Here is a 13552-nt window from a genome sequence, read left to right on the forward strand (position 1 = left end):
GCCAAGTGATTCTCGTCAGCTAGCCATTTATGGCGGGGAATGTAGCTTTGGGGAATGACTTCTTTCTCCCCAGTCTCCTCATTAGACCAGACAGTCACTCTGAAGAGACCCTTGTCAAGGATCTGCTCTCTTGGCCCGTCTTAGGATAGGCGCCAGTTTAGCTCCGCCTGAGAGCAGAGGGGGGTTCTGGTTCCACCGGTTATACTTTTTGTTCTTCATCCGGTCGGGGGAGGTGACTATAGAATTTGTTCCTCAAAACTTCCACTTGGACTCCTTCCCGACAGTCATCATATATCCCTTATGACTTGAAAAGGTGTACCATCCGGACCCGCTTGCTTTCGGGGTCTGACTGAGGTAGTGCATCTGGGCAAATGCCTCAAAGCTTGGCTCTACCTCGAGCATTTCACAGGCAGAAACATACCCAAAGTTATTGACCCATGAATTGGGGACAAGTTGCCAGATACCAAACTGGTATCCGTAAAAAATTCTCTCATCGGCCGGGTGGAGAGGAAAACTAAGAGCAGCCTGAATGGCAGCCTCATAGCAGCCAAAAAATTCATCCCTGTAGCAGGACTCCTCCGGCCAACTACTATGTATACAGCATCCAAAACGCTGAGAATAATACCATGTCCCGTGACATGTTTAGAGATGAACTCTCCTACTTTATCAGCCATAGTCTTCGGTTGCCAATAGGAACGTGGTGATAGTAGGCGGCATATTGCTCTCAGCGGTTGGCAGAGGGCTCGGCCTAACCCTCACCCATCTAAACTAAGAGGGACTCCCTCGCCATCTCCATCTTAGAGCGTCTTTCATTAGAGTCCTCAGAGACCCTGCCAAAAGTAGAAGGCTCATATTCGCTGTCAGAACCGTTGGACCTAACGTCCGAATCAGAGGACTGATTAATAAAGCCATAGACATCTTCCCCCAACTCCTCCCCTGATTCTTATAAAATTGAATCACTAAAAGTACCTGGAGTACCAGGCAGCTGATCAGAAATCACGCTAACAGGCGCCCTAAAGGAGCCGTCTGGATTTCACTTCCTGGTTATTTGTTTTTCTCTGGCCATACTGTCCTGCACAGACACAAAGACGGTCGGATTCGGGGAAGTTTGTAAAGGGGAGTCCGAGAAGGGGCAGTCGGCACTCCTAGTTTTAGATTCAGCCATCCCCAGTAACCGGCTGATAACTAACATAGGTCGTGCCGTACGCGTTTAGGTAACCATTTTCATAAGAAAAGAAGCAAAATAAAAACAAAAAGAGAGAAAGCAGACGGTTACCTTAAGTCGGAGGGTACAAAGGGCGCTTAAAAAAGGTCTTGGACGGTTGTAAACACAGACGGACAAGGTGCAGGCGGCAGGTGCTTTTTTCAAAAAAAAGACAAATTCTCTTAAAGTCAAAGATTCTCTCCCAAATACTATATATAGAGGGGTAAAAATTTAAGGGTCCAAACCCTAATTTTTACTCCAGATAAACAGTAAATACTACATGCACCAATGCATGCGTGACTGTAGGGAATATTTCAAGCATTAACCCCAAGCTTGAACCCCACTATGATCATACACTTAAGCATGGTGGCGTCCAAAGGGAAGGAAGCTAGAGCAAAAGAGTCGCCAACAAGTTTTAAGAACTTGTAAACCGTTCACAAGGTGAAGATTACACCCCTTAACGATCCAGGAGATCGTCAACTCCAAAAGGTCTTGAACCAAATAGGGTTCGGGGATGAAGGTACAAATCCAACCTAAAAGAGATTGAACCTGCCCTAAAAAGGCCTCTACTTCATTCTTCTCGTATTCATGTGCGCTTTCTGACTAACATGCAAACAACATATTAACCCTAAACCTGTTTATCTATGTTGGTTGAACTTAATGCACAAATAAAACTATTATTGGTGATCACTTGAATTATAATCATATTAGCCTAAACAAGATTATTAATTATCTTATTAAGCGTGATTACAAGTACAAATTCCCTTTAGGCATGCATAAAAGGTGTGATAAGCAATAACAATAATAATCATCAAGCAACATAATAACAATCATCATAATTATAATCATAATCATAATAACAATCATAATAATCATAATTATCATAATCATGTTAAAGCATAATATTAATAGCAAGATCCTAGGCATGATACTAACAAGATTAATAACAAACCCTAGCATGTCACTAAACAATAAAAATCAAAGCTTTAGCCCTAACATGGTACTAACATGATATTAGAAAAGAAAATAGGAAGCATCCTAGAAATCATAATTGATATAAGCAAATCACCCTAAATATCATACTAAGGAAAGCATCCTAACATGATACTAGGAACCAAAATAACAATCTAAGCATGATTTTTATATCATAATATCAATAAAACAATTAAAGTACTTACTTGGATGCCTCGTATCTCTTTCTAATAACAAAATACACGCGTTAGTAACTTCAAGGAAAATATATAAAATCAAACAATCAAATCAAATAATTGAAATAGAGATTTGGGACCAAACCCTCAGAAACTATAACCTTTCACGTCTAGGGCGAAGGCAACTTCGAACTTGGCTAGGTGTGTCTAGATCTCGTGAATGCGGAATTTTGTTAGAGAGAAGGTTTAGAGAAATAGGTGATTGATTGTTGTAGATGATGATGAGAATTGATTGATTGTGGATGATTAAAAACGGAGGTTCAGGACCCTATTTATATGAAAACAGTCCGGAAATAAGTAGAATTTGATAAGGAATAAAACTCCACTCTGTCGCTGCAAAATCGACCTTGTCGCCAAGCGACAGGGTCTGTCGCGTGGCGACAGGCCTGTCGTTTGGCGACAGCCTGGATTCCTACGCGCTTTAAAACACGGAGTCCACATATGAATCAAAATCGATTTGTAAAGTCCGTATGAAAACCGAAATCGTATTTTTCATAAAATAATATTTTATTCCAAATAAAACTTATCAAAATATAATTATTAATTCTAATTCTATTAGGACTAAAGAGAACCTTCTAGAGAATTCTAGAAGACTATAATTAATTCTAATAACTTTAGGAATAATAATTAACATTGGGCCCTCCCCTAGATCATTGGGCCGCATGTAATGATCAAACCGGGCCCAGTTTAGTATTTTGGCCATAACTTCCTCATTATTCATCGGAATTGGGCTTATAATGTATTGTTGGAAAGCTCTTTTCAAGCCCCATCCAAATACACTATTATTGGATCCTTGTCTTGGACCAAACTAAACTAGATTGGCTTTTTTCATAAAATAGAGTTGTTTTCGAAAACAGAAAGAAAGAATTTTAATAAAAGCTAACCGCAACACTAGATTTTCCACACTTTCACCACATTCGATAATCATTCGACGCAAAAGGTATTCATCAATGGGTTTGGTTTTGGGGAGACACATTTGGGTGTCTACAGAAGCCCCCACTTTGACTGAGTTTGGAGAAACGCAAGTTTCGAAAACAAAAGTCAAAGTAACGATAGGGACGGAGAATGATTCAGAACGTTCCGCGATCCTAAATCATTTTTGTAACACCGATACCTGCAAACTAGCGTTAGTAAAACAGATAAAAGAGTTAAGAAACGCGTATCTTGCACCGTCGAGCACACGTCTCTGAAGGTAACCGATTTGTTGCATTTTGTTTTGACGACCTTCCACAAGCTAGAGAACGTCATCTCGCCGTTGCTGATGTTGTGGTCGTGCTTCGTCGCCGTTGATGTTCACTCGTCTCTGAACAAAAGAGCTTCTTTTTGAGGAATGTTCACTTGTCTCTGAACAATGGAGCTTTTAGAGGGATGTTCACGCATCTTTGAGTAAAAGAGCTTGAAATAAATGTCCACGTGTCTCTGAACAATAGAGCTTGAATGATATGCCCGTGCGTCTCTGAGCAAAAGAGCTTTGATAGGATTCCCACGCATCTTTGAGCAAAAGAGATTGAAAAGAAATGTCCACGCGTCTCTGAACAAAAGAGCTTTGATAGGATGCCCACGCGTCACTGAGCAAAAGAGCTTGAAAAGAAATGTCCACGCGTCTTTGAACAAAAGAGCTTTGAATGAAGTGTCCACGCGTCTCTGAACAATAGAGCTTTGAAAGAAATGTCCACGCGTCTCTGAACAAAAGAGCTTTGATAGGATGCCTACGCGTCTCTAAGCAAAAGAGCTTGAATAGAAATGTCCACGCGTCTCTGAACAAAAGAGCTTTGAATGAAATGTCCACGCGTCTCTGAGTAAAAGAGCTTTGATAGAAATGTCCACACTTCTCTGAACAATAGAGCTTTGAAAGAAACGTCCACGCGTCTCTGAACAAAAGAGCTTTGATACTTGAATGTTTGTTGAGATCGTTCGGTTGGCTGCGAACAGGAGCTTTGCTGAATGGTTGTATCCTGTAAAAATCAAAAGATTCCCAAAAGACTTTGTTGGTGTTTTTCTTAGGGTTGACCTAAGGTGATTGACCGACTTGAGGTTGACTCAATGTGTTTTGACACGTGTGTGACTCTTATGTGATTTAATGTGTTTTGACACATGCGTTAGACTCAATTCGAGGTGACATGACTCAACGTACATGACTCGTGTGTGCATTATAATGTGATTGTGCGACTCGAAAAATGCAAAAAAGCAAAAATTTTCCGTCATTTTTTTCGAAAATTTTTGTGGAGGGTACTGACTTTCTACCGAAAAAGAAAGACGCAAAAAAAATAAGAAAGAAGCGAAGTTTTTGAAGTTGCATGTTGAATGAGTTTAATCCGTTAATGTTGTCTCTCACAGTACAAGGATTGTAACATCTTAGACTATCCTAGTTGACTTGAAGATGAAAGTATTTAGGTAGCTTAGGCGTGGAGGCTAAGTACTTCATACTTTGTGATGCAATGATGATTGATCTTGATTTTGACATGACAAGGCATGCTTCAGCGTTGTGTTGAGATTTCATGACAAAGGGTTCCTAAAGGTAGGATTATTTGGTAATGTATCTGTGATGTGTGTGATAGTGACACTAAAGTTAGGCTGCAAGGGCTAAGTGTGTGGAAAAATATATTGAAAAGAGTCGAATGGTGGTGACTCTTAGGCTAGGTAGGCTAATAATGTAAGGATCAAGCCTCCAAGTCTAGCTCTAAATAGATAGGGATGAGCATAGGAGATCCTTTGATATGATCATGGTGTGAGTGTGTGAATGAGAATATGAATGCATTTTTATTACGGTCGCACCCCAATGTGAGGTTGCCTACGTATCCGTTAGGAATCAGGCCAAACGTAGCTCTAGCCGAACCTCGCACAAGTATGTTAATACCTCAAAGAGGTTTTTTAAGGGTTGTAACGTGGTTAGGCTAAAGGTTGAAGAATAAAGGGATAAAGGCTCAAGACCCTAGGTAAGCCCCCAAGGTGTGCAACCTTGCTTTTGAATCTTTGTATTTGTATGCTTGAGGTTTTTCATTTTTGAGCTTTTTCTTTTTTATTTCTGCTCTCTTTTTTGCTTTTGCATTTTTTTTTATTTTGAACCTTTTTTGATAAGTGTGGGAAATCCCGATCATGCGGTCTATCACTCACTTGGCATTCATGTTTCTCAGGCACGGTACCGAGCACTCGATAAGAGACGCAATCTGAGACGTGTTCATATCAAAGACATTAGAACACTTGCCCTTTCTCCACTTGTATTGTTTTTGCTATTTTAATTTTTTGATTCACTCAAGCTTTTGAATTTGCATAAGTTACACACCATCTCATCCCAAGGTTAGGTAGATGTGGGTTGAAGAATGAAAGGTCTATCGTTAAATGAGGCTCAAAGTGGTTTATAAAGAAAGGATTGTATATTTGAATGGTAAAAGATGATATGATGTGGCTACAAGGGGTGCCTCAAATCATTGTACACCTTGTGCTTAGTTTGGCATTTTTTTTTTAAATGCAATGCAATGCGATGATCATATGTAAGGAAATAAATGCTCATTTTCTTAAAAGGGGAAGAAATAATGATCCTACAAAATAGATCTAAGGAGAATAAAACGGTGCCTATGCTAGACTTATTGGGGAAAGGAATAAAAAAGAAATAGAAAAAGAGGTCACGAAATCTTGTCATTGAAGCTCGCCTCTTATCTTGTGCCTTATCATCACTCGGTCTTCTTGCCGACTGGAGGTATAGGAAGCTTGTTATTGTCGATCAAATATTGGATCGCTTCCTTTAGCTTCCAACAGCTCTCGGTAGTATGACCCCTACCATGATGGTATTTGCAATGTGCATTGGGGTTCCAGCTAGTCGTTCTCTTCTCGACAGGTGGGTCCCTAAACGGTCCTATGGGAGTTATAAAACCTTTTGCATGAAGGCGATCGAATGCTATGTCATAACTTATGCCAATAGGTGTAAAGGTTCTCTTTTGCTCTCGTTTGTTCAAGGCAAGGACCTCATCCAAGTTAAGCATGCTAATGTTGTTCGAGTGGGTAGCTTTGGAAGAAGAAGGATTGTCGTTCCTCTTTCCTTTCCAGCCACTATTATTATTGTTACTAATCCTGGCCTTCTTGTCGCGCGGAGGAACATGAAGGAAACTTGAATCAATGAGGTCTTGAATACGATCTTTGAGGGCGAGACATACTTTGGTAGTGTGACCACGACCTCTATGGTATCGACAATAAGATTTTGGGTCACAGTTGGGATACCGTTTTTCAGGCGGAGGGTCTTGACTGGGACCAATGGGGCGAATGAGGCCTTGATCGTGGAGACAGTCAAAAGCTTCATTGTAAGTCATTCCTATTGGTGTGTATTCTTCAATGGTCCGTTTTATCCGTGGGTTTGGAGCATTGAGTTCTTCATTAGATCCTTGGTGAGAATTTTGTTCAACAACCATCATCTGATTTGCTAATCCTTCTACCACATTCAAGAGCATGGCAATGACATCTTGCAGTTTTCGAACGTCTTCTTTTAGACTTGACAAGTCTTCCCTTATATTATCTAAGATAATACTTTCATCTTCCTCAATCACGGCCACTTCATCAAGAGAGGTTATATATGCTGTCTCGATCATGGGCTTACCTACAGGTGTGATGAGGAGTGAAGGATCGAAGGATGTTTGATCTTCTGCACTGGCTAGAATCTCGGAAGTTTTATTGTCATCGATCAGATCTTGAATAGCTTCTTTGAGTTTCCAACACTCCTCAGTGTCGTGACCCTTTCCTTGGTGATATTTGCAGTGCTTATTAGGATCCCACTTGGGTAGCCTGGCTTCTGAAACTGGATCTTTGATAGGCCTTATTGGCATGACTAGTCCTTTGTGGTATAATTTTTCGAAAGTTGTTTCATAACTCATACCAAGTGGAGTGAACACTCTTCTCGACCTTTGGATTCGTGGTTTGGAGGTGATCGTAGCATGTACTTCATTAATGGGAGAGGAAGAAGAAGGATGGTCGTTTTTCTTTCCTCTCGCACTATTATCTTTCAGAAGGTCATCTTCAATGTCAATGCCTATATTATACACAGCCTTGAAAGTATTCAAGTTGTGATGGTATTTTAAGTGCTTTGAATACTTCTCTTGTAAATTTTTGATGAACATCCTTACGGATTCTCTTTCAGTAGGGACTTCAACCATCTTTGCAGAAGTTTCCCTCCATTTATTAAAGAAAGAAGTAAAGCCTTCATTCTCTTTCTGCTTGAGTATTTCAAGTTCCCTATGATCAGTTTCAACTTGAATATTGCATTTATATCTATCAATGAAAGGGTTTACAATTGACTCCCAACTAGAGGTTTTCTCTTTATCAAGAGAAAAGTACCATTGCTGACAAACGGTTTCTAATGATAGAGAAAACACAGAATGAAAAGCCTTCTTGTCTATTCCCTTAATATTCATTACAGTTTCAAAGGCTCTTAAATGAAAATAAGGGTTATCCATTGCCTTAAATTTCGGGATGTTGTTGGCATTGAATTTCTGCGGAAGAAGATCCTTGTCCACCGAGACCCCTTGTGAGCTAATGCCCTGCAATCTATAGTCATTGGATAATTTGCTCAAACTTTCCTGGATGAGCTCCATTTGCTGTTGTATCATAGGGTCATTGATTTGGAGAGTCAGATTCTTCAACATTTCAGCCATGTTAGCCACTTGTCCCTTGAGTTCGTTGACTTCTTCCTAACTTGCCATTATCTTCTTAGCTTTCCTTTTTCGACCGATTGGCTTATCAAAAAGTTGAACTTGAATAAAGGTGTTGTCTTTGATTAATCGTCCTTCTCTCCTTGACCAAGTACTGTGGAAAGGGAAATTAAGGGATATTCATTGTTAATTATTTGACTCAACTTTATTCAACATGCGATGGATGGAAGAAGGTAGGAAGAATGAATGTTGTGATATTGGGAAAGCATGTAAAGAATGGAAAGATAATGTAGATGGAAAGATATAAAAAAAAATTAGGAATAGAATGTACCCCCAACTCAAATGACGGAGAAAAACCAACTCATGCATGAACCTAAGACATGGTCATGGTGACTATATAAAGTGAGTGCTAACACTAGTGAGTGTACGTGACATGCTTTGACTCTTATGTATGACCATGGGACTAAGTGCCTAGACTTAATTAAGGACTTAAAAATTGATTAAACTGATTAGCAGACTGATTAATTAGACTCGTCGTGATGACTCGAGTAAGAATCTGGACTGTCGCCAAAGTTTAAAGCTTGTCGCCAGACGACAAATCTGTCGCCAGGCGACAGGAAGTATAATGTGGCACCACAGCCCAAACTCCTGCGCCATTGCTGGAACATTAATCTGAGCCTGTTTCCAGTAAGCTTACTTTAAGGGGACATGCCTAAACTCGTACTAAGTCAGATTAATTACTTTATTAGTCTTTAATTAGTCTAATTAATTAATTAATTAATTAGACACAGTCCTTTTTAGTCATTAATTGGTTTATTTAGACTTAAACACAAGTCAAACAAACGGTTAGCACATATAAGGTATGCACAAGCAAAGAATGCACAAGTAGTTCAAATAGTCAAGATATGATGCAATGAGTTTGCAACCTAACCATGGCTCTAGTTCTCTAAAGTTCAGGATATGGGTTAGTCAAAGAGGGTCCATGGTTATGAGTCCGGATGCACCAAGCGGAAGCCTTACCTTTAGCAGGGTTGGCGCGAGTGGATGGGACCCCGCAAGTTAAAAACTTGCTTCCACGGTTTGGTGGATTCACAGACTCGGATGTACCCGTCGTTGCCAGGAGCGTTCGATTGGGTAGATGGAGAGTGAACCCCCAGAGGGTTATGTGCATATGTAGAACACATATGGGTTTTAGAAAAGTGAGAAAATTTCAATCAGGAAGTAGAATCGAGCCAACAGTGCTAGAAATGGTCAAAACAAGAAGGCAGAGTTCTGGCTCGGTATTGGAAGAACTTGGCGCCAGACTACAGGGGCTGTCGCCGCAAAAGTACCCCTGTCGCCAAGCGACATAACTGTCACCATGCGACAGAAGCACTTTATAGGCGACAAGTCCTGTTTTCTAGGCGCTAGTTCCTAAATGCCTCAGCAGGTATCTACGTTCTTAGAATTTTCCAGATTTCACAGCGTTATTTCAATTCTAGTTGTGAAAGATATTTCTCAAATTTCCTATGTGTAAAAATCCTATGTTTTTTACTCATTTCGGATGGTCTATCCAATGAGGACCTTTTTTATGCATATGACAATAATGTTAATCAAAATTACGCACATGAAATACTTAGAACTTTTCGAGTCTCATCCACTTATTCTAAATCATTGCCGAAATAAATTTCAGGAATTAAAATAGAAATCCTCCCCAGTGGAGTCGCCAAAAACTGTAGGGAATATTTCAAGAATTAACCTTAAGCTTGAACCCCACTATGATCATACACTTAAGCACGGTGGCGTCTAAAGGGAAGGAAGCTAGAGAAAAAGAGTAGCCAACAAGTTTTAAGAACTTGTAAACCATTCACAAGGTGAAGATTACACCCCTTCGATCCAGGAGTTCGTCAACTCCAAAAGGTCTTGAACCAAATAGGGTTCGGGGATGAAGGTACAAATCCAACCTAAAATAGATTGAACCTGCCCTAAATAGGCCTCTACTTCATTCTTCTCGTATTCATGTACGCTTTCTGATTAACATGCAAACAATAGATTAACCCTAAACCTGTTTATCTATGTTGGTTGAACTTAATGCACAAATAAAACTATTATTGGTGATCACTTGAATTATAATCATATTAGCCTAAACAAGATTATTAATTATCTTATTAAGCGTGATTACAAGTAAAATTCCCTTTAGGCATGCATAAAAGGTGTGATAAGCAATAACAATAATAATCATCAAGCAACATAATAACAATCATCATAATTATAATCATAATCATAATAACAATCATAATAATCATAATTATCATAATCATGTTAAAGCATAATATTAATAGCAAGATCCTAGGCATGATACTAACAAGATTAATAACAAACCCTAGCATGTCACTAAACAATAAAAATCAAAGCTTTAGCCCTAACATGGTACTAACATGATATTAGAAAAGAAAATAGGAAGCATCCTAGAAATCATAATTGATATAAGCAAATCACCCTAAATATCATACTAAGGAAAGCATCCTAACATGATACTAGGAACCAAAATAACAATCTAAGCATGATTTCTATATCATAATATCAATAAAACAATTAAAGTACTTGGATGCCTCGTATCTCTTTCTAATAACAAAATACACGCGTTAGTAACTTCAAGGAAAATATATAAAATCAAACAATAAAATCAAATAATTGAATTAGAAATTTGGGACCAAACCCTCAGAAATTATAACCTTTCACGTCTAGGGCGAAGGCAACTTCGAACTTGGCTAGGTGTGTCTAGATCTCGTGAATGCGGAATTTTGTTAGAGAGAAGGTTTAGAGAAATAGGTGATTGATTGTTGTAGATGATGATGAGAATTGATTGATTGTGGATGATTAAAAACGGAGGTTCAGGACCCTATTTATAAGAAAACAGTCCGGAAATAAGTAGAATTTGATAAGGAATAAAACTCCACTCTGTCGCTGCAAAACCGACCTTGTCGCCAGGCGACAGGCCTGTCGTTTGGCGACAGCCTGGATTCCTACGCGCTTTAAAACACGGAGTCCACATATGAATCAAAATCGATTTGTAAAGTCCGTATGAAAACCGAAATCGTATTTTTCATAAAATAATATTTTATTCCAAATAAAACTTATCAAAATATAATTATTAATTCTAATTCTATTAGGACTAAAGAGAACCTTCTAGAGAATTCTAGAAGACTATAATTAATTCTAATAACTTTAGGAATAATAATTAACATTGGGCCCTCCCCTAGATCATTGGGCCGCATGTAATGATCAAACCGGGCCCAGTTTAGTATTTTGGCCATAACTTCCTCATTATTCATCGGAATTGGGCTTATAATGTATTGTTGGAAAGCTCTTTTCAAGACCCATCCAAATACAATATTATTGGATCCTTGTCGTGGACCAAACTAAACTAGATTGGCTTTTTTCATAAAATAGAGTTGTTTTCGAAAACAGAAAGAAAGAATTTTAATAAAAGCTAACCGCAACACTAGATTTTCCACACTTTCACCTCATTCGATAATCATTCGACGCAAAAGGTATTCATCACTGGGTTTGGTTTTGGGGAGACACAACGCAAAAGGTATTCATCACTGGGTTTGGTTTTGGGGAGACACATTTGGGTGTCTACAGTGACACATGTCACAGGCGCCACGTGGCACGCCACGTCAACCCTGTGAAGGGAAAACGTTTTGGGTATTTTTACCCTACCACGTGGACCTTTCAGAGCGTTACATGTGTCACCCTAGGAAGAGTCCAAAGAGGACCTACCAGGGCTCGACACGTGGCAGGCAGATACCCAGAAGAATTAGCGGCATTCATGGCCCAAATCCCTAGAAAGCCGTAAAACGGCGCAGCCCAACCAGTCCTAGGTTTCTGTGACTTAGACAAGGGCATAAATCCCGAGGACCCAATAATAGGGAGATTTCCCCCATTTTGGGGGCACGTTCAATCATTACATCATTTATTATTCTCGAAAATAGAGAAAACACCTGATCTAGGAATCCGAGAAGATATTTACTTTTCCGCATCTCTTTTCTCTGAACCCGTTCTAACTTGATCGTCGGAGGAAAACTCCGAACACCCGGAGGTTCCGTTATTTTGCAGGTACAGCGGCCAGAATCCAGACTTAGTGACGTAACTCTCCCGATGGACACAGAAAACCCCGAAACACTACATAACTAAACAAAACTACATATGTCAAATCAAAATGAAGCAAAGGCTTTATACGTGATATGGATAAGAAAAGTTCTTATAAATTCTTTCTACAAAGTCAGGAATAAAAGGTGTATTAAATAGTTTGATACGCGTTCGATTCTTATACAGAGCACGGGGTACTATTACACAACTCATACGTAGTACAAAATGTTTGTTGCTCAAGTAGGTGCCCTTATGGAAAAGATGTCATTTCCAAAAGGTCAAGTGGGAGTAGTATAAATCTCGAAACAGTTCGAGAAAAGCAACAAACAAACATGGTTCAAACCATGGTTGGTTCACCCTATGTTAAATGTGCCTCTTTAAAAAGGCAAGTGGGACTATAAGAATCTCGAAATGTTCGAGAACCTTGAAAGAGTTCAAGAAAAGTTAATTCGGAGATCTTGAAGAATTTTGAGAAGTAATCGAATAAAAGCTACAATATGAGCATGATTCACCTCATGTTACATATGACAACACGTGGTCTCATTAAGTGTAATGGGAATAATAACCATGTGTCGAAGGTAGTACATTCCAAGTGCACATCTTCTATTGTCTTTCTCATTGAAAATTAAACAAAGTTGTTGTATAAGTTTCAATTTTTGCATAAAGACACACAATGATGACTAGCATATCTAAAATTTAACCAAAGAAACGTGATTTCAGATTGACTAAGAGTTATAAAATATTGATTTTGGAACATTATGATTATACAAGTAATAAAGATGATTTGACAAATTATAACTCCAGGTGGTTTAAAAATTATGGAAATCTAAAATAGATCCTAAGTCTATAAACAAGTGTATGACACTTGATTAGTTTGCCTAACTGGGTAATACCCATTGTAAGCAAAACAGACAAAAAAGAAAAATGTTTTCTAAACAATGCAAAGACTTGTTAAAGGATTCAACTAATTCAATTCATAGTATGACTATGATTACAATGAAACCTTTACATTAGTCATGTTGCAAAGATCTATTAAAGATATTTTAGTGATTACTACCTTATGAGATTTGGTAAATGGATATCAAAATGTTTTCTTGAAATTGTTCATGAAAGAAGATTTGTATGTGATACAATCAAAATTTTTGAAAAACCAATAATCCTAGGGATGCATAAAAGATCCTTTAATGGATTGAAGTTGGCATCATGGAGTTAATGTTCTTAATTTTTGTGAGTTAATCAAAATTATTTGATGTTCACATAAAATGAAGAAAAGTGTTATGTATACAAGATGTTTAGTGGGAGCTATAAAGTCTTTGTTCTTGTACAAAGAACGATTTTTCATTGCTTGAAGAGTCAAGTGATGGTTAATG

The 13552-nt window shown here is 38.6% G+C and overlaps 1 protein-coding gene across 1 annotated transcript in view; it reads right to left on the reverse strand.

Annotated features, from left to right (window-relative positions):
- Window positions 1–763: 763 nt before the first annotated feature.
- The window catches only part of LOC145580916 (uncharacterized), a 36719-nt gene continuing 23930 nt past the window's right edge, over window positions 764–13552 (reverse strand). The window contains exon 7 of the mRNA XM_081637999.1: window positions 764–936. Coding sequence (XP_081494125.1) covers window positions 764–936 — 173 coding nt within the window. The remainder of the gene's footprint in view (window positions 937–13552) is intronic.

Source organism: Chenopodium album, chromosome 15, assembly GCF_948465745.1.
Source record: "Chenopodium album chromosome 15, dcCheAlbu1.1, whole genome shotgun sequence".
Lineage (NCBI taxonomy): Eukaryota > Viridiplantae > Streptophyta > Magnoliopsida > Caryophyllales > Amaranthaceae > Chenopodium > Chenopodium album.